The 22,522-nt window shown below is 33.2% G+C and overlaps 2 protein-coding genes across 6 annotated transcripts in view; one reads left to right on the top strand and one right to left on the bottom strand.

Annotated features, from left to right (window-relative positions):
• Positions 1-5,103: 5,103 nt before the first annotated feature.
• Positions 5,104-22,522, top strand: part of LOC105317628 (uncharacterized) — a 23,829-nt gene continuing 6,410 nt past the window's right edge. For 3 of the 5 annotated variants that reach the window (XM_034450073.2, XM_066081060.1, XM_066081061.1), the window contains exons 1-4: positions 5,106-5,456; positions 5,547-5,747; positions 6,403-6,552; positions 8,935-9,495. In XM_034450073.2, coding sequence (XP_034305964.2) covers positions 5,132-5,456; positions 5,547-5,747; positions 6,403-6,552; positions 8,935-9,470 — 1,212 coding nt within the window. In that variant the 5' untranslated portion in view covers positions 5,106-5,131 and the 3' untranslated portion in view covers positions 9,471-9,495. Of the gene's footprint in view, positions 5,457-5,546; positions 5,748-6,402; positions 6,553-8,934; positions 9,630-22,522 lie in introns of those variants that run through there. The other 2 variants (XM_011414334.4, XM_066081063.1) reach the window with 2 other exon arrangements.
• LOC105338047 (NACHT domain- and WD repeat-containing protein 1) overlaps positions 19,305-22,522 on the bottom strand; it is a 27,731-nt gene continuing 24,513 nt past the window's right edge. Inside the window, exons 25-28 of the mRNA XM_034450071.2 lie at positions 21,924-22,085; positions 21,139-21,305; positions 19,682-19,814; positions 19,305-19,565 (exon numbers count right to left, since the gene is read on the bottom strand). Of these exons, the coding sequence (XP_034305962.2) occupies positions 19,372-19,565; positions 19,682-19,814; positions 21,139-21,305; positions 21,924-22,085 (656 nt within the window). The 3' untranslated portion in view covers positions 19,305-19,371. The remainder of the gene's footprint in view (positions 19,566-19,681; positions 19,815-21,138; positions 21,306-21,923; positions 22,086-22,522) is intronic.

Genomic DNA, 22,522 nt, shown 5'->3' with positions numbered 1-22,522 from the left:
CCGGCTTAACCAGGTTTCCAGACTCCGGTTGTCATTTTACATAAATCACATTTTCATCCGAAGGATTTCAGTTTCCAATAACATATTTTGAACGAGGCTAAATATTCCAAATAAAAAGAAAATTGTATCGTAATGATTCCTAATTAATGCATATTCCTCTATCAACAGATTAACATGAATATTGTTGATTATTTGTAATCGAAATTAACTATCTAAAAGGGTTTTTTAAAATTTCATTAAATGCATTGATATAATTTGGAAAATGCTATTGATTTTAATGTTAAAAATTGCTATCATGTGCATGTTTACGTTGTAAATATACAAAACACATTGCACTGTTATTTCAAAACATAATGATATTGATTATTGATCGTGGAGGATATTCAAATTACATGCATATGAATAGAGACGAAACACATTTTGCAATAGAGGGACAATAGCGACCCTTGCTGCATGGTTACTTTGGATGAATTAATCATTTGAAGGTCGCCTTAACAGTTGTTGAGTTTCGGTGGGAAATCTCATTGAATAACAGCCCTCGACAGACAGCCAACACAGATTACAGTACATATTTCTTCCTTCACATTTGATTGATTTATTGTCCTTCGTTGTAACAGTATAATTCGTCTCATTTCCGCAGGAAGTTTGGAAATTACCGATACTTTTAATTAATGGTGTAATCAAAAATGAATACAGTATGAACTTAGCATTTATAAAAAGTGCATGATTATATCCCAAGGGTCTATTTTTGTTCTATTTTGATTTGATTTTCTAACAGAACTCACTGAGAGTATGAAAATGATTTTTTATTAGTTTACTCGCCAAGAGTTGTCGATCCTGGTGTAACAACATATTTTTTATAAGCTCACCCGTGCGGAGGCTTTTCAATCTAATCCAATTTTTCTAACCACCTGGCAGATAACCTAACACCTTCGTCTTTCACATCTGATTGATTTATTATTCTCCATAATTTGAGAATATTGCATCCCATTTCCGCAGGAAGTATGGAAATGAATTTATCAAAATGTTTATGATGAGAGGGAATTACAAGGACGGGTGTACCTTGCATTTCCGGAAAATAACATTAGTGATTTTATCCTAGAATACTATTTTTTAGTCTTATTTTGGATTTTCAAATAAAACTCACCAAGAATATGTTAGTAAGTAACTCATTTAAGTGACATGTGTTATTCCAATAATTTATACATGGATATATGTAGAAGATAGATGACTTGAACACCCAGTCCACGCGTCATTGTATTTATGTTCCGTTGAACAACAAGTTTAATGTAAAACTTCATTTATTACCAGTATATGTTATTCTTTCTCGCATCTTTCAATTTTTAAAGTAAATAAAACAATCAATACTTCATTGTTTGTAACATTATATGTTATTCATTTTTTGTAAACTCATCTTATCTGGAGGTTCAAGTGAGCTGTTGCCCCGCCATCGCCCGTTTGTAATCTGTTCAAATTATTGATTTCAGAGAGTCACTGGAAAAATTTTAACCAAACCAAATCCAATATTGTTAAGGGGGGTAAAAATATAACTTTAAAAATAGGGTTGAGGTCTTTAAAATTCGTTACAAAAAAACCCACTACACCAGTTATGTCAATATATAATGAACAGTCAAATATAAAAGGAAATGCATTTAAAGAACTAGTTAGTTGTGTTATCATACTCTGCAAGCACCCTTATGAAACGTGCGTCCTTCAAATCGTGAAACCTACGAAAGGAAGGGAGAAATGTTCCGCAGCAAAAAACAGATCACATCTTTCCAAATGATTTTTTTTAGATAGACTTTCTACATTTTGTGTTTTCAAAATAATCATTTTAACACAAATTGCAAAGGTTTAATTTTAAAAAGTGCACACTATCCCCCGATCCAGCACCTCCCTATCCTTCAGTTCAGTGCTTTATAAGATGAATGTAGAAAGAGCTACAAGAACTCGCTTAAGAAAAGAGTCATTTACTCAGGTGAGCAGTGTCACCCACGAGACTCGCATTATTTTAGATATCGAAATGTTGCAAAACGTGATCTAGACTGCAATATATGTAAAGGAACATTATGTATTGGTTGTTCAATGCGTTTGTCACTTTGGTAAAAAAAAAAAGAAGTTTCTGTTCACAGTGACTAATCCTGGGAATTATTCCTAGTTAGATCAGTTTTCAGAACAGATGATCACAGGGTAAAACCTCGTAATTGCGTTTTTTTCTGTAAAAGATAATCGATTTTATTTACCAACGTAATCAAGTCTCGTTTAATTATTATTTATATACTTTTATCACATAAAATTGATTATCGAAGCCAAGTTAATTACAAAATATAAAAAAAGAATATGACACGACTAAAATTCAGAGAGCATAGATTTTTTAACAAGCTGCCTCACTTAAGAACCTTTGACAGGTACACTACAGAAAATATGGTGACGTTATTGATGTGGGATAAAAATCTATAAAGGACCATTGTTCAGTGAATTCATTATTCTGGTCTAACTTAATTGTTGCAAGGTACTTGAACACAGAGTTAGGATTTTCCTCATATTAGTAATATCTCTCCGGGGGTTTTCATTTTGAAAAGTTATACAATGACTGTTTGTGACTGTGAAGGATTAAATTGTAAATGTTGAGGAGTAGATCCAAATCTTACAGTCAATCAATGAAATTAAAGTAAAAATAAATCAATAGTAGTTCGATAGTGTTTATCAAAATTGTTTGTACGAATGGGTTTAATGGGTTAAAATAAACGACCCCCTCCACAGAAAAAAATAAAATAAAAACTATATAAATTCAGAAACAAGTAAATCGATGTGGATATTTTTTTAAATCAAATAGTTGACAAAACAATCAATATATCATACCAGTAAGCAATATTAGCAAACAAACAGTTGGCAATTATTGTTCAGTTACCGTTGAGCGATGTGGCCCACGGCCCTCGGCGATGTGGCCCGTAGGCCTCGTGTTCAATAATTATAAATCCATCGACAAAGGCATTGATTTAACGCAAAATAATCTACTAATTTAATACGAAGGAGTGTAAAAAAAAATTATGTATTCTTAGTATATAAAGTTGTTTTTTATGTGACATCCAAGACGTGACATTAAAAATATCTATCATACTTTGAACATACCATTGTTATACAACTATATGACTGTGAGTTCATATTAAATCCATCAAATTTTCAACAAATCAAAAAATGAACCATGGAGTAATCTACATGTATTTATTAAAATAAAACGATGCAAACAACCCCGTTATTGACGATATGTACAATATTTTGATATATTATACTACCATTAACTAATTCTTGTATTTGGTTCTTGGTCAAGTCATGGTCACGATTTTGGTTGAAATCTATTTTTCCGATTTTAATGTGTACAATGCTTCAGTAAGGTTTTTTTAACAGGCAGCCGATTTTGAGTGTCAGTCGCCGAGTTATAAGCGAGATAAAGGCCTCACAGTTTTTTTTATGTTCAAAAGTTATTAGCAGATAGAAAAATCAGCTTAAAAAAGAACTTTTACTGGTATATTTAACCATTGGAAACAAAACATGACATGAGCCTTGTTTACATGGCAAAGAATTGTGAGCTCTGTATCTTGCTTATAACTCTACGAATGACATTTAAATTTTGGCTGATTATTAGAAATGTATTATACTCAAGCATCGTCCATAATAGAAATAGAAAAATAAAATTTGACCAAAATCGTGACCATGTCCCATTAACCAATATTTTGGAATTTTATTCATAAACTTAGCCTGTATTGTGAACTTTATATATATTGGTCAGAATTAATAAGCAACTATTCTTGGGGGGGGGGGGCAGTTTATTAAACTAGACACCTTAAAAGCTGACAACAGACTTAATAACGAACCATTTCATTAGCGAAGGATTATTGAATTAGACATCCTTGCTTTGAAGTTTAGAGGCAATAAAAAGGCAAATCTGAATTCCTATCTTGCATAAGAGTCATATTTTATGATCTAAAAGTTTTATTTGTTGCTATATTAAAGAAAAGAGAATTAATTGAAAGTGAACCCCTCTGAAGTATGGTATGTAGAATTCCATAATTTTAAAAGGTAAAAACTTATGTTATGAAATGTGGCATATAATCTTATTATGTCAATATATTATTTGAGGTCAGGTTTTATATTAAGAATATATTTGGAAATTTCTTTACAAACATTCTTCTACAAAACTACATGTATTTCGCAAAAAACTTGAAACATTTAGGGAAGCATGGCTTCATGTAATGTATATTCAAGTCCATTCCACTCATAAGCCCTGGAAGTAGGGTGGGATGACAAGGGGGGGGGGGGGGGAGGGGGGGGGGGAGGTTGTTGAATTTTTAAAGAATATACATATGTATAAAGCAAAAAAAAAAAATCTTCTTTGCAAAAACTATATAGAAAATTTAAAAAATTATGATTAAAGCTAGCATCTTAAAGAAGTGTAAATTCTAGTATGTTCAAATAATAAATTGATATCCGGGGGTAGGGAAAGCAATTATTTTGGGGTTTTACATATTGATAAGTGAAGGAACATCTTTCACTATTTCCTATTTCTTTTAAAAACGTATAGGGGCTTAACCAGAAAATTTAAAGAATAATGTTGAAACATCTGCAGGGAGTGTATATTCAATTTTGTTAATCATGACCCCAGCCTGCGATACGGTGGGACCATGGACATTTAATTTAAAAAAAAATATGAAATGTATATCATGCTACCTATCAAAATCAATTAATTTTCTGCTGATTCAGGAAACTCTTTTAAAGTGTAATGCGCCGCCTTAAATCAAAATATTTACAAATGTATGCTGTACATTTAGCTTACACGTGCATAACTACATGTACAATGTAGCTACATATGTCCATCAAATTTCGCTTTTGACACAATAATCTAAAAAAAAATTCATATTGTTTCAAAAAATTTTTCGGGGGGAGGATTTTAATAACATGTCATTTTTAAAGCCATTACGTTTTGTCAAAGAATTTAAAATAATATACATGTTGCTTACTCATATGCTTTGAGCGAAACATCTCGGCGAGAACCATCTCAGGGCGAAACTGAATAGGTGCGAACCGTGCATAGGTGCGAAACATCTCGGTACCGAGTAATTTTCGCGGCAATATGGCTGAAAACGAAAACATGGAGAAGGCTGCGCTACACAAGGCCATTTTCATGGCATTACCTCATTTACAAAAAATAAAATTTGCAGTCATGGAAGTTAAGAACTGTAATGCAACGGAAAGTAAACTTTTTTCTGATGTAGATTGTAAGTTTGACATGATAAAGACGGAGAGGGAAGAAGAAGAGTTGAAAAATGAAGTGAGACCGTTAACCGTCAACTTCACAACCTTGTTCCGGCCTGGACTCGAACTTCTAACCGCTTGTCAGGATGAAAATATAGTGATGGAAGCATTGGTTCTCCTTAACGACTATTTTCAAAATATAGGTGAGAATGTTTTGTTGAAAAAAATCATGGCCTGGGCTCTGTTTACAGACCGATAGTTAAAGCCTTTATCTTGTTCTTGAAACATTTCAGGTTTTCACGAAGAAAGTCTTATCAAAGTGTTTTGTGACAAAGGGTCTCAGAAAGAAGATATCACTGTTGCATATGCAGAACACCTCCTTAGAAAGCTTGCTCCTGGGAAATCATATATTATTGATGATGAAGCAGAAAAGAAAGGATTAAAATGCAAATGTGGATGCAATGTTGATCCAAACTTAGGCAGTACAGGCATTGGTATGATTAAATTTTTTATATGAAAAAAAAAAGAAATAAAGTAGCATATTTGTTTGCTAGGTGTGTTCAGGGACATTAATAACTGTTATTTATGTCTCTGGTGCATTTTAGTTTCCTTGAAAACCGAATCTGCATTATACAAAAAAGCTTTCAACTGGCCAGAATGTATAGTCTACTTTTGTACAAATTTATGGCAGAGATATGACGGACACTGTGCTATTGATATATGTATGGTTTTAAAACAATTGATCCTTAGATTCCAGCCAATAAATTGTGCCTTACAAACATAATGTTAACAGTATAAAGTGGCAGTCTCTATAGTTCAGTTGCTATGTCACAGTATTTCCCCCACTCCCAAAGCAATAATAATAATTTGAATGCATTGTTTATATCATTGGACAAGTGCACCTGTTTTCATACTAATTTCTCAGTAGGCCTATCTAAAGGCCAAAAATATTACAACAGTTAAGTTAACATTCTTTTATACAGATACTAGTCTAGTTTTTAAGTTTTAAAATTTTTTAAATTAAATAAAAGTGTCGGACTCGGAATAAGCTATTGTTATTACAGGTATATCTAACCATTTTGACTTGTTTCTATTACCATGTAGTAAAATTAAATTTGCAGTAAGGAAACTAAGTTTGATTATTTTCAGGTCATGAGGAGGTATGGCACGGCCCTGTTGATATAATATGTTCATCTGATAACTTTGAAGATCAGTGCATTGCGACCTGTGAGAAGGATCTGGTTGTTGCAGATAGTATTACCAGTTTATGTACCCCTTCCAAAAGAATAAAAGAAGATGGTATGTGGCATTCTCCAATCATTTGTTTTTAAGGTGGCTGGATGGTCAACAGATTATCCATCAGATCTTCCAAAAGATAAACAAGTCCACTTAAAGGTTCTTCATTTATTCAGATGATAAAGGGATTAAAGGATTAAACCCAGGGCTCTACATTAACTTTTTTCCCTACTTGTCCATTCGGACAAGTGACCAAGATATTTACTTGTCTGAACTTCAACTTCATTTGTCCGAAAAATTTTCAATATTTATTAAAGATCAAATATTGCAAACTTGAAAACTACGGTTCTGTATAAAGTCATTTATTGATTATTCTTGCTATAATTAATAACCTTACTTTTTAAATGGAAACTTAAAGTGTCTTTCCTAAATGCATTTGTTCCATATAACATTAAACATGATTTGTCAGCTGTAGCTTTGTCATGGCCAATTACAAGACATTTCAAATTTAGCATGAGGTTTAGAAATACATGTAACTGTTATATTGATTTCTCAGCTGTTTTTAAAACTAAGCATGGGAAGTCATCATAGTCTATCAATGATGAATGAAACCTAAAATAAATTACAATTCTTTCCATAATACTTATCTTTGCTACCTTTTCTTCCTTCCTTTTCTTAACGTGTGTTTGGTACTTTGTAAGAACTAAGATCCACACCTTTACAGTTCTGAAAGTTGTTTGAAATTAATGAACTTCAATCCCGATCAAGAGTAACTCAATTGCATTGCAATTTGATGTCGGGATCAAAATTCAAAATAACTCATCGATAAACTTATAACGAGACTACGGAAAAACTTATATCAAAACTTTCTTTTTTTTCAAATTTTGGAGACTTCTTTACATAAAAATGTACTTGTCCAGTTGGACAGCAATATTCACTTGTCCGTTTATTTATTTAACTGGTACCAGACAAGCGGACAAGCGTTAATGTCAAGCCCTGAAACCCTGTAATATAATTAATAGTTATCAGCATAAAAATGATCAATGTTTACAATAAGTTTCAGCAAAAAAATATACAATCATTCATGAAATACATTACTGCTCAGAGTTCACTAATCAGACTATTTGTAAAGAAGGATAACTCTGATTATAATGCATCATTCTTTCAGTGTCAAGAAGAGTTACTGCCCTTGAACACAATTTACAAAAATATAGAAATACGCTCTATATCAGATATCATTATCAATATTTGATTAAGTAAAAACATAAACTTTCAATGTAGCTCCTTTCTGAACATGTACATGTAAAATATAGATGAAGTGTAGGATGATGATGAAAATGAAATATAAATAATGCATGACTGTAATTATTGTCATAAAATGCACCCTATTACACTTAAAATTCAAGATATTACATTTTTAGCCATACAGTATCATTAAGTAAAGAAGAAATCAAGATATTTTAGCTTTAAAATTTATATATATTTCATATATTTAGTATTGAGCTCAAGGAGATTATTATGGTACATGTATAGATGTATATAATGGCCACAGCTATCAAGGCTTCTTAAGCTCTTCTAGAGTGTCAATGACCAGGTTATGCTCTTATGGTTGTGAGGTGTCCACCTGTCTGTTTGTCTGCAAACAATTTTAAGCCCTCGATTATCCAGATGCAAAAAAAATAATTTATAAAAACACATACACCTCAAACCAATTTTGAGCTCGCGATTATCCAGATGCTAAAAAATATACCTGATAATATATATTAGATAGTGCCTCATTAAATTTAGTTTATTACCATGTTGAGGTGAGTTTTGTAATATTTGACTACCTAAACCAAGAAACCAAGAAAAAAAATTTATTCAACTAAACTTTATGATGGGAAAAATATTATTAATACTACATGTACTATTACCGGTAGTATAATAATAATATATTTAATATAATCATATTCTATGTTGATGTAGACTAATGTTCTGTGAGTTTTGTAGCATAAGTCAAATGAACATGTGTGTGCATGAAGAAATCTGGGGGTGGGGGTGGTCTAAACCTGAACCCACTTGGAAAATTCTAATTTCTTAAATTTACAAATTTACACAGCAGAGACATTCAATGGAACCCCCCCCCCGCTTTCAAAATTTTTTTTTGGATCCATGCATGCTTTAAGTAGCTGATTGTCCCTAAGCTTAAGTTAATATCCTTTACATCAGGACAGTTACAATGATACAGGACACTAACAGGGGACTCAGGGGCATGTTGATTTGTGCAGGATGGAGTTCCTCAAGCTGGAGCTGGAACTCTAGTTGAGAGTGCTGTTCTTATGCCTTTGAGAATGTGAACATTTTCGCTTACTTATAAAAAAAAAAGGGGGGGGGGTTTAACTGTCAAGTGTAAACTTATATTATCCAAGGGGTAAATAGTAAAAAATTATGCAATTGTTATTTCAGGTGGTGAGGAAGACTGTCCAGGAGGGAAAACAATGACAGAAGTGAAAGTAAAAGCTGTAGGAACAAGTGAACGGGCCCTAGCCCAGACTATTGTATTTTCCTTACTTCAGAGACAGCGACATCCTAATTTTCGTACCTCTTTGACACCAAATATTCTATTTTCACCAGATTATATACAGATTATCATGTATGATGCAGTGAATGATGTTTTACTGGGCAGCAATTTTATTGATTTATTTAATGTGAATGCCGATGGTCATCTCTCCAGTGAAGCCGTTGTCACTCTATGGCTTGTTTTACATTATAGAATATTCTGTTGTGGATTGTATTTCAAAGATAATGTTGAAGCTGAGATTTTTAAATCAAATTTTCATAGCCTGACCAAGGAAAAGTGGAATGTTTATACGAAGCATTTAAAAAGCTGTGTTCCGTGTTTTCCAGTTATAGACAAAGAAATCAAAGTTGATACATGGAACAGAAAAGTCCTTCAAGGAACAGAGTATTGCAAAGGCATGAGGAAGAAAAAAACCCAATGAAAAGTCTTGATGCTACTCCTTATAGGTACAAATCAATTTTTATGCCAATGTCAACTCTCAGTTACAATTCTTCGATATTAAAAATATTGTTATACTATTGTGTAAACAGGGCTTTCATTTGTCAACATATAAAAAAAAATAGTGTAATTCTTAAAACTACATGTTATTATTTTTTTTTTTAAGTTCATCTAAGTCGAAGGCTCAAGTGAGCTTTTCTAATTACAATTTGTCACTTGTCGTTGTTGTCATCGTAAACTTTTCACAGTTTCATTGTCTTCTACAGAACCACTATACCAATTTCAACCAAACTTGGCACAAAGCACCTCTGGGGGAAGGGCTTTTAAGTTCATTCAAATAAAGGACCAGGTCCCCTTTCAAGGGGAGATAATTGTAAACTATTAAAAATTTGTTGGTATTTTTCAAAAATCTTCTCAAAAATCAGTCGGCCAGAAAAGCTGTAACTTGAATGGAAGCTTCCTCAGATAGTGTAGATTCAAGTTTGTTCAAATCATGACCCTTGGGATTAGGTTGGAGTCACATTGGGGGTTGAATTTTTACTTTAGAATATATAAAGAAAAGTCTTCAAAATCTTTTTCTCAAAAACCATTTGGCCTAACAAACAGGCTTGTATGGTAGCATCCTTAGGTAGTGTAGATTCAAATTTGTTCAAATCATGATCCCAGGGCTAGGGTTGGGCCATGGTGGGGGGGGGGGGTCAATTTTTTACATAGAACATTACCGAGAAAAATCAAAAACCAATTGGCCACAAAAGTTGTAAATTGTTTAGAAGTATCCTCATGTAGTGTAGATACAAATTTGTTCAAATCATGATCCCTGGGGGTATGGTAGGGTAGGACTACAATGTGGGTCAAATTCTTACATACATTTATAGATAGAAAAATCTTTAAAAATCTTCTTGTCAAAAACAATTGCAAAACAAATAGAAGCTTGTGTGTTAGCATCCTCAGGTAGTGTAGATTTAGGTTTGCATGTTCAAATTATGATCCTCAGGGGTAGGGTGGAGCCACAAGGGGGGAGGGAGGAATTTTTACATATATATATATATATATACCGGGTATAAAAAAAAATCTTCTTAAAAACCAATCAGTTAGGCAAGCTGTAACTTGTGCATCCTTATGAAGTGTAGATTCAAGTTTATTTGAATCATGAACCCGGGAGTAGAATGAAGCCACAATGAGGTGGTTTGGGGGGGGGGGGGTCGAATTTTTGCCTAGGAAATAAATTTGATTTTCTCAAAAACTCAAATTATATAATATGTGGTACATGTATTACTTATATGCGAGTATCTTGACATTTGTTGATTCTCACTTGTTATACTTTGGCTCTTCGACAATTCTTGGCTGCACAAGGGGTTCAAAGTTTGACGTATGTTTATATTTACATGCATAGTTGATCTTCTTGAGAACTGCAATGCCAAGTATGCATGAAATCATCCAGTTACAGAAGGGACTCAATGTTAAGCATAAGACTATCTGAAAAAAAAAATTGAAAACCTTTTTATAAAGGATCTGTTTTAACATTGTTCAGATATTTTGTATATGTCTCCTTAAAGCTGATTTTTTCATGGCTGTCGTTGCGCAGGTTAGCGATGTGGGCTATGGGCTTCTTGTTTTAAATTGGAATAAAGTATTATGAATATGTCGGAAATAAGTATTGCTATTAAAAAAATACGAAAAACATTTTTGGTGCCATGTGCGACCAAGATGTAGTGGGCATGGTTATTCCAGACATTAAATTTTTTGAGGGCATAACCCTATCCTTAAGAATCCTGTGTACGAATGTACCTGAGTAGCAGAGTTCCTAGTTTCGGCGCCTAGTATAGAACCTATTATAACAGAATGTTAGGGTTAATTTGCACCTTGGCACCAAAATAAGGTGTTTATCAGTCCCGCTTTAGGGCATGGGAATTGGGCGGAACAACTGTACCCAGTGTAATCTGGTCTCACCTGGCACTACCCAAGGTTACCGTAGTTTCTGCGCTGATCTACAGCTAATTCTGATGCCAAGGCTTTTTAGTAAACCATAGATTGTTAAATACTAAGCGCAAAGTCGGAGGTGTGACAATGAAAATTCTATTGTGAACGGTTGCCTCTTCAAAGTACCTTGTCCCAAATTTGGGCTAATGAATAAGGATATTTGGCGCCAAGCTGCCCAACTTTGGATCTGGGGACTTTGAGGTATCAACAAGAATCCAGTGGTACATCTCCCACTTGGGCGCTAGTCTCCAAACTTTAAAAGTACCTAACGGTTACCTAGAGCTCTGACGTAAAAAATCAGTCCCACTTTGGGACCGAGGACCTTAAAGAAACAAATGTACCCACTATTATCCATCTAAACTAAATGGTACTTCTCCGTGTTTGAACCGGGCGTTATTTTCTGGCCTCAAAGTTGGCCTGGCCTCAAATTTTGGCCTGGCCTCAAATTTGGCCTCTACCAAAATTTTTGGCCCCCAATTTATTTTTATATTTTCTTTATATATTTGATGATTTTATTTATTTATTTTCAATGCACATTAAACATCCCACTTGGTCACCTTAGTGTCTTATAGTGATAATTTATTAAAAATAATAGTTACAATTGAAAATATAGTGCCAACAATGCATATTTATGACTACAGGTATGTCGAGTAATCCACTCTAATAGATTTTTATTCAGTCTTTTTTTAATTCTTAATTAAGAACTTAAGAATGTGATTTTGCCCTGCCATAGTATAACCATGGCATTATTATGCAATGTACTTAGATCAAACTGCTCTCAGGATTCGAGAATATCTATGTAACTTTTCTTTTACCAACGATTTGTTTGAACAAAAAAAATAATGGAAGAGGCCAATATTTGTTCTAACTAACATCAAAGGTAATAAATGTTTTGCTTTGTTCAGATTCTGATAATGACATATTCTCTTTTGAGAAGTGGACAGGCATAGCCTATTCTCTTTTGAGAAGTGGACAGGTATTCTCTTTTGAGAAGTGGACAGGCATAGCCTACATCCACATGGATGTAGGCGATTCTTACTTTTATAGTTAATCGCTTTTGTATTGACATCATCTATTCCTTAACAATAGTAAGATCAATGCTGTACCTACATGTGTGTTTTGTGTGTGTCATAGGTATTTTTTGTGTGTTTAGACATCGATTAAATTAATTAAACTTGAACAACGGTCACTTATCATATTTTTTCATATGATTATTCCTTTAAATATTAAAAACCCATTGAAAATATTTTTAAATGAAATCAATAAAAATTCAATCCAAGTCTAAGAAAATAAGAAAAAGAAAAATTTTAAAATAAGAGGCCAAAAATTTTTGAAGAGGCCAAATTGAGGCCAGGCCAAAATTTGTGGCCAGGCCAACTTTGAGGCCAGGCCAGGTTTTAGAGTATGCCATATATTTGTAAATGTAATACTGTTATACATATGTATTTACAGTGAAATTCTGACAATTTTGATTTTTATTTTCTTTAACTTTTTTTTTTTTTTTTTTTTACAATTCTATAATTTTTAAGGCGTCGAGCTAATGCTCGGCAGCCTTCTAGCGATCGTCTGGATTGGCAATCGTCCAAAAATTCATGCACTGCACCGCCTTTTAAATGCGCATTAGAAATAAGTTCCTTTAAGTATTAAACATATTACAAGATTTTTATTCCATTTATTCAACTATATTGTGTACAAAAAACCCAACTTTGCCTCCCTGGTTATTGCCAACTCATTGCATAAGTATAAATTTGCTTAATCAAGAAATTGCGGATGAATACAATAAGGTGTACACATCTAAAATTAATGTTAATTAAGTTTATCGCTTACATTTTAATGGGAGACCGTGCCCGATAGAAATAAAATTTGATATGTAGATTTATTTTTTATCGGGCACGGTCTCCAAAATAAATGTAAGCGATAAACGTATCTAGTGATTTTGTTGCAATAAGAAAACACGAAAATGCAGTTGGTTTGTTCGAGCATTTTAGATAGCACGTGTTGTGGATTTGTTTGTAAACAATCGTAACATAGGTAATCTTTTTTCAAACGGGAATTGATATAGATAAAAGTATGTTTTATTATTAAATTAGGGACACATTGTTAATGTATTCAAATTATGAACCTGTGAAAATTGTTCAAAGACTGTTTAAAGCAGAAAGAATTTTTTTTTTGAACTTTGAAATTTCGACGATTTTTGTAACCATGATGAGTTATTGTATTATAAACGCATCACTACCTATTTTATAAGAAAATATACTGATTTTTGTTTTTAAAGCAGCACAAAACATAATTCATTTACTTTTTTTATTCTAGTATTATTTGATATACGACTTTTAGTATAGAACTGGAGAAATTCAAATTATTGATATCATTCTATATAAAAGAAAATGTCAGCTCTACGCCTTTGTGGCCGTTCCGGCCTTTGATTTTTTTATTTGTATGAGTTCCAAACGGTGTGGTCCCGTTTTGCACACATTTGATAATTGGGTATGGAACAATAGGTGTGATTTGTGTTGTGATAGCAATTATAGTCTGCTTTTGGTCTAAGATATTACCTGGATTTTTACCTGTGTTTTATCAGCGCCTTTACGATAAAACAAGAAGAATATAGATATTTTGTTGTATTTTAGGTCTAATAACTAATAACTATCACCATTTTTTTCGTTTGATAAAATAAAGATAATGATATATTAAAAAGTCCATAAAACCAAATGAATTAGGAAAAATTGCTGGTCCCAAGCCAATTGGAAGCTGATTCAATAAATAATTATATGATGAAGGGAAAAACTACATGTACTCCGTGTCTCTTTTTACAATTGAGTTGCAAATTATGTAAACCCATGTTTATAATTGATTGTTTGGTATCAACAGAAGGAATATTATGACAGAAAACAGATCTTTATCACAAAATATTTCAATATTTGAAGTAGCGACCTTGACAATAGTTCTTATGACATGACCGCTTTAGTATATTGCGGGTCACTTTCTAGTTTTCACTAGACACATTTCCTCCATATATGTCAGCAAATGCAATAATTAAATATTAACATGATATTTTCTCTTCAAACTTTTAGCATGTACATGTACTTCCTAGAGGCAGTAAGATAAACAAAGGCGCTACATATACAACGTTTTTGCAATATTCGTTCTTTTTTAAAAAAAAAATAATGAAATTGTTCATGACCAAATTGATGTTTGAAATCAAATTCATGAATATGGATGTCAATTTTTATGTAAATGTGCTTTTATGCAAGTTGCATTGTAACATAAAATAAATGTAAATATCAATTGCGAGTAGATATGTTTTATTTCTTTAATTGTCAATTGCCTTCGCAGGAATAGTGATATAGACTATAGCAATTAAGCAATTATCTCACCTGGTCAAATTCCCGTTTCGCACACATTTTTTCGATACCTGATTTTCAAATGTGTGGAAAACGGGAATAAACCGTTCCAAACCTTTATTATTCAATTCAATTATTTGTCCCATTTGAAATTAGCCTTGCGGGGGTATTAGTCCCATTAGAATAGTTCTAGTTAATTCTTAAGGTTCCTCGACACATCAAAATTTTATTTTATGTATCGATAGAGAATCTTTTTTGAAACATGATTCCACAAAACAGAGATCAACATCGGCTTTCAGTTATTTTATACGAATTTTTTTGTATTTTTTTAGTGAAATAGGAAAAACTGTTTGGCAGACAAACAGAATATATTAGAGCTTTAAACTTATTGACAATTAATGTGTAATATAATTATAAATAAATTCATGCCAAAGATCGTTTGGTCAAGTGTTTAATTTTTTAATTAAAAAAATATTTCTGAAAATCAAAATTGTAATTCTTTAATATCTTTTTAATCTATGGATAAAATTTTAAAAATAACATATAGTCACGTAAACTATTTACTAAACAATGATATTTTACAAAGAAATTGAAATGAAAATGCGAAATTTTGGAAAAATTGCTATTTATCAAATTTTAACCGATCCCGATTGAAAAAAAAACTGATCCCGATCAGAATTATTTTAAAATTGAAATTTTACAAATAAACTGTAGTTTTTTTCTAAGTAATTGATATAAATTATAAAGTTAGTAAATGACGAAACCATTTTACAGCTAAACAACCTTAAAATTTTGCAAAATTCTGATTCATTCTAACTTTATGTGATTTCGTTCGGGATCAGTTTAATTACAATCGGGATCGGTTCGATTTTAAAATTTTCCATTTTTTCTTTAATTTAACTATTTGGTTTCAATTTCTTGTTGAAATATGATTGTACAGCAATTGTTAAATGCGAGTAACAGTTTATCTGCAGTTTTTATCCATAGATTTAAAAAATATCTACAATCCTTTTTTTTCATTTTCATAAATATTTTATTTACAAAAATATTTCAAAGTTTATCTGGCCGTTTTTGATATATATTTATAGATAATTGTATTGTGCATTAATTGATAACAAATTTTTAGCTCTAATATATCTTGTTCGCAGCTAAAACGATGTTTCCGGTTTCTATCAAAAAATACAAAAAATTCATATAAAATAATCAGAGGCCGATATAGGTGTCATTTTTGTATAATCATTTCTCAAAAATGATTCTTCATCGATCCATCAAATAATGCATTGGTGTGTAGAGCCACCTTAAGTTTACATCTGTCCAAAAGAAAGGTGAGATTTTACAATCCGCGAGATGTTCGAACTTCATTTCCTCGGGTTTTATTAAGGAATATACAGTAACTGTCATATCCTACATAGAGGATATCTTTATTGTGTGATTTTATATTTGCTTTATCCAACGAGTTGAAATGGTGTATATATTCGCTAGGCTTGCCGATCATACAATTCGATTTATATTATGAAGCTTTTGAGACAGTCCCTTATGTGACCCGAATTGTTTTTTTTTTTCAAAGATTAAAAACGATGATGCAACGTTGTGTTATTCTGCTATTGTGACCTTGCACAATACAATTTAGTACGTCATTCCTGAGATAAATCTAACTGTTTTAATGTAAAGTTTCACTGAAATAAACCTTAAAATAATTTGTTAGCTCTAAATAATTTCTTAGAGCTTATTCGCTTGATTAAATGGAAATTCCGATTAGAAGACTTAAATAATCAAGTTTGTTGACATACACGAAGTTGCGAAATCTCGTTAGTTTGAATTGACTCGAACGAGGAACAGTTGTTGATGTTTAATAAAACAAACACTAGGCTAGCCTTATGATACGAAATTGAAAATAGTGAATAAGGATGCTTACTGGTGGTGGAATAAAAGTCTTATGAAACATTATTTCGGTAAGTTCTTGTATATAAACCAGGCACGTAGCATCAGAAGGGGGGGGGGGGGGGGCATTTTTCGCAGCAACTAAATTTTTTAAAATTTACATATAAAAAATTTAATTATCAAGGAGTTGCCCCCCCCCCCCCATTTTTTTGGGAGGATGTAAAAAATTAATATGAAGATAAGGAAATGAGGACTGAAATTGAAGTTATTAACCCCTTCACTGTAACTGCGGTACTGCTCTTTTGCAGGGCAAAATGACATAGTTTGGCGAAATATGACGTAACGTCAATTGTTTCATTTACGTCATTTAATTATCTATCTACTGAAATTTCGGCAAAGCATACCATTTTGCCCTGCAAGATAACAGTACCGCAGTTATCGTGAAGGGGTCTATATACTACGCCGGCTACCCCCCCCCCCCCCCCCCCCCCCCCGGATTAGGATTTTGAAGATTTTTGGAAAGTCCTTTTTTCCTTTTTTTTTTTTTTTTTGCTTGTCAAGATTTTTTGGATGAGTTTGGCCCCCCCCCCCCACTTTCAGAAACGAAAAGGGTCTTGTCGTTACGGTTATGAATAACTTTGCATTTGCAAAAAAAAAGGGGGGGGGGCTAACCCCCCTCCCCCCGGCCCCACTCACAATAGCCCCCCCCCCCCCCACACCCCCCCCCCCCCCGGTTCCGACGCATGTGCTACGCAGTTTTGTGTTTTCCTTCATATTTGTAATTTAAATCTTTGATAAAATCAATTTTATATTAATTTTTATAGTAGATATGGTTATTTTGAAAGTACTAGCAAATCTTCGAAAATAGGTCACTGAAGCGTTGAAGCAAGGGGTTGTGTCAAAAATAGTTCGGACCGGAAGTATTTGATAAAGCATCACCCGTTTGATTTAGCAAAGGTTTATCACACGGGTAATAGCGAGCGCAGCGAGGCGGCGCGAAGCGCCGCTTGCGTAGCGAGCTCCATAGACAACGTGTACGAACGGAGGAAATTCGAGTTGAAATCTGCACATTGTTCAAAGAAAATTTTATGAGGCCACGTGAAAACGTTCTACTATCCCAGTGATCCTTTGCGGTGCATAGCAACATGGCAGAACAGGAAGCGTTTTTAAGAAAATAGTTACCTGTAAATGGCATACATCATTTTCATTTAAGAATAAAAAATCCTTTTAAAAACATTAAAGTAAACAACACATATGCTTACGTAAAAAACTGTACCTATGACGTCATTTCCTTCCCCGAATTTGTCCGACAATTTACGAAAACTGTCGAGCGCAAAAAGTTATGTATGACGTCACAGTGATCTCGCGTTTTATATTCCCGCGATACATTTAGAGGTGGATCAAACATCTGTACTGAATGTAACGTGTAGGAAGTACTCAGTAGGGAGTCACCGTTAATACTGATACTGCGCTCGCTATTAACGGTGACTCTTTGGCTGATTAGTTTTGTTTTGATGATTTTTTTTCCTCAGTAAATACACATGCAAGTTCCATGCTAAATTTATTGTCATATTGATCCAATCATTGTATCGGCGTTAGGTAGGTGACAAAAAATTATTAAAAAAGAAAAGTCTAATCGTTATTAGATATACGTGTAGCCACTTCATTTTGTAATGAATAAATAAAAGAAAAAAATTAAACTGTTAAAATACCTACATGTATTTGTTATTGTTGCATATGTGGTCAAACCTTTCAATAATATTGGATATCACACACTAAAAAGAGAGGGAGGGCACATATGTCTACAACGCTTATATAGCGTACAAAAATTAAAAAGATTAAGAACAAAATTGATGTCACAGAGGAAAATAATTAAAACACCAATAACAAAAAGGAACAAAATGAGAAATAACACAGACACACAATTTATTGATTTTAATGATCATTATTAAAAGGTAAAGAAGAGATAAAAATTTTAAAAAAAAACCGGCTTTGTGTTTATCAAAATATTTTGATAAGTCTGTTTAACATTTTATTTAATGCTCAGTGGTGGTTTTTTGTTTAAGTGTATAATTAATCCTAGGAAGGGACCATTGGAATAAAAGTTTGATATCTTCCGGTTCCTTGCGGTGGTAAAAGTTTTCGAGACAAAGCCAAAGTTTTTTGGTTTGGTTAAACGGGTTGCATTAAACAATGATGACAGATGTGTGGCTCCTTCTGCGCTCGCCCCAACGGTCACACCGTAAAACATATTATACACCACACGTATGAGATAAAGAAATATATTTATAACATTTATACACAAAAACATTGTGTCGTTTTTGGCAACAAAGACTATAGTTTACTGAAACTTTACACGGAAAAGACCAAGCAGATTTTTTATGCTTTATTATTAGTTTGTGTATCATAAAACGTTTTGTTAGATAGATATCGGTAATAGATTAACGACCTTGAATTAAAGATAATATTAGGCTAAAGCTTTGTCCATAGAAAAGAATGCAGATTAGCCTATAAATACTGGATCTATATGACATGAAGATTTATTGTTCACAAAGTTGTATATTCTGATAAAGCAAATATCAAGAAATAGGTGTTCATTTTTCAGCTGCAGAGACAGGTTAACAATTTTTTTTTCAACATTTGATTTATCTAATTGAAATAGTTGAGTTAAAGTTTGTCCTAATCCTCTTCCTCGGTCTCATCGTCCTCTTCCTCGGTCTCATCGTCCTCTTCCTCGGTCTCATCGTCCTCTTCCTCGCTTTCATCGTCATCATCTGAAAAATCATAATCCTCCTCCCTTTCTTCTTTATCTGGGTCCCCTTCTGATACCCTTTTGTCATCGTCACTTAAAACCTTCAATTTGGAATCCAACTCTACAAAACAGAGCGATAAATGTGAAGTTAAAACGCAACCCCTGTTTATGCTGATATTTGCTTCGAATTCCGTGAAGGATAGTAATTGGCTTTTGTTGTATCAGCTATAGACAGACCTTTGGGTTTGTTTTCGATTTCTAGTTTCTCCAGCTCCTCTCTGTTGTAATCATTCAGCGTGAGTTGTACGACATTGTTGTCTATCTCTGCAAGAAAGCTTTTCCCGTCATTCCCTGGAGTCATTAGACCAAACTGGAAAAGGAAACATCGCATACCAATTCAGTTCACAAAAATAATCCAACTCACCCACCCCCAATGTACAACAAAAGAAACAAACATAAACAAATCACAAGCCGACATTGGTCCACACTTAACTTCAAAGTTTTGTTCAACCTTGATTCTTTCACTTCATGTCTATCTTTTTTATAATTGAATAGGTCTATATAACATTTATTTCATGCGATCACTAACACCATTTAAATGTACAAGAATGTGAAAGTTCACTTGTCATTTTTTTGTGAATGACTGGGAAGGTGACCGTTGCCAAAACATACAAAGATGCTTTCAAATATCCGCTTCACAACTTGTATTCTATGTTCGTAAGGAAGAAAGCTATTATTTTACAATACATGTTTTTGCATTTCTTGAACATACCATGATGATCGTGAATTATTTTTACCCCGTCATGTGATTGATTCAAAAGCTTTAATGAGTTTTCACTGTTAATTTATCTGACCTGAACGTTCCATACTTTGCATCACAACATATGAATTTCTAGAAGAGCGTAAACGTTCAATTCTGTGTTAACTTTTTCATTACGTTACAATGATCATAGCACGCGCTTATCGCTTGTCGTTTGGAATATTGTTAACATAAACTCAGAGTAATATTAACAATTCTGAACGGTTTGCCTTTTTCAAATGTAAATACAAGTAATAAACATCTGTTTTAAAATTTCACCGGAATATGATCTTGGTTGGTACGTGATCAAATCTTCTGAAAAGCCCTTCGAACGTCACTGAATTTAATCACGTGACCAACCAAGTTCATAGATTCGATCACATGACTAACAATATCCCGGTAAACTTTTTAACTTCCAGTTTATTTCTTAAAATATTATGGCCAATGACATCGTCTTTTTCCTCTCCAACAGTTCAACTCGTGAATCATTAAAATATATTTACCCTCTTACAGCTTCTAGTACATGTATATTATTATTCATACTTTCAAGTTTTAAAATATTCCATTCTCTGACCTGTTTTTTGAAAAGATAAAACGTACGATTTTTTTTTTACGGAATAATAGTTCAAAGCTTAATATAATTTTACATATCTTAAAATTTTAAGTAGATCTGGCCCCGCCGTTACCAACTATCCTCAAGTAAATACTCAGCCTCAAATCTGAGGGTTGACCTCAAATTTATGCACCTTTCTTTAAAGGATTTGAGTTGAGGAATGAGTTGAGGAATTTGAAATTTTGGTGAGGGTGGAGCCTGATGGTTAATTTGTTGACCAACCAGACTCCTTTGTATAAATAAATTACCAATAACACCAAACATTTTATGTTACTCACGCACCACAATTTCTGACCGGTAGGTGGCCACGCACTCCCAGCTGTCCACGTCCCAGATCCTCATCAAGTTTTCCTCCTCCATGTCACAGTAAGACATCAGGAACGTACCCCCCGGCGCCATCACTAGATCAGGCACATCAGTGTGGCCGCTCAGCTTCATGTGAAATTTGCCTTAACATACATGTATAAATGTTAAATTAATATCAGTTTATTTCAAAGTTTTTGAGCATGTTATTAGTTTAAAGTAAATGTAAATGCAGTTTATCAGTGAATAACAATCCAGACCAGAATTCTTTAACGAAGGGTGTAGATTAATTTCCATAGTTTATCTGGATATATCTAAAGTATATATATTGTCTACCAAATTTTCATGGTTAATTATCTGCACCACTGAAATCCCACAGATAAGACCATTTCTATTTTTAGCTCATTATTCATGACATGACATAACATCTGATACAAATACCTTTGATTTGCTGCACAAATATTTTTTGATTCATTCTTTGATTTTAAGCTAGGTGATCTAAAATTATAATAAGATAGCTAATGTCCAAAACACACAACTTTTTTTTTTTTTTTTTTTTTTTTTTTTTTTTTTTTTATATATAGAACCTCAAGAAACGTTTCTTAGTTCAAAAAATAGAATTATCAAAAAAGAAAGATAATTTGAGAAATTGAAATTTGCCAAGTTTTAAATTCGCCCGCTGATAACGAGGGCGAAAGGGGCAAAAAAAAATAAGACGGGGGCGATATTTCCCTGTATACAGTATACTTTACTGCAGTACTGACCGAGTTTGAGGTCCCAGAGTCTGATGGCACCATCCGTGTGTCCCACGGCTAGCAGCTCGTCTTTGATCACCTTTTTGCTATACATTTCCAGATCAATCACTGACTTGCCCTGCTGTTGGTAGGGCTCGAGTTCTTCTTCATCGAAAAGGATCGAACATGAGTCTGTAAAAATAAAGCTTAATGTTCAAATCCGTCTGTAGCGGTAATATTTATTGATTTGTTTTCATTGTCTAAAAATAATCATCAAATCTTTTTTTTTTGCTTAAAGGTACCAAGCCTTTCTGAAAAAAAAACAAGAGGCCCATGGGGCCACATCGCTCACCTGAGCAACAATGGGCGTTCAAAAGATATTGTGCCATATGGCCCTCTGTAGAATAACATAAAAATAAATATTGTAAAGTATTCGAATTTTACACTTATTTTTGCATACACGTAATCTTTGACTTTGTACCTTCATGAAATACTGTTTTTACACAGAATAAGAAAATCCTACGCAAGATATAGAACTAAATATTTGGTAGGGGTACACTGTTATATAACTTCTAATTCCCTGTATTTTCGTTCTGCCCCCCCCCCCCCCCCCCCTCCCCCACTTAATA

The sequence above is a fragment of the Magallana gigas genome, chromosome 4 (genome assembly GCF_963853765.1).
Source record: "Magallana gigas chromosome 4, xbMagGiga1.1, whole genome shotgun sequence".
Classification (NCBI taxonomy): Eukaryota; Metazoa; Mollusca; class Bivalvia; order Ostreida; family Ostreidae; genus Magallana; species Magallana gigas.
Note: the sequence above shows the minus strand (reverse complement) of the source record. Positions and strands in the feature narration are given on the sequence as shown.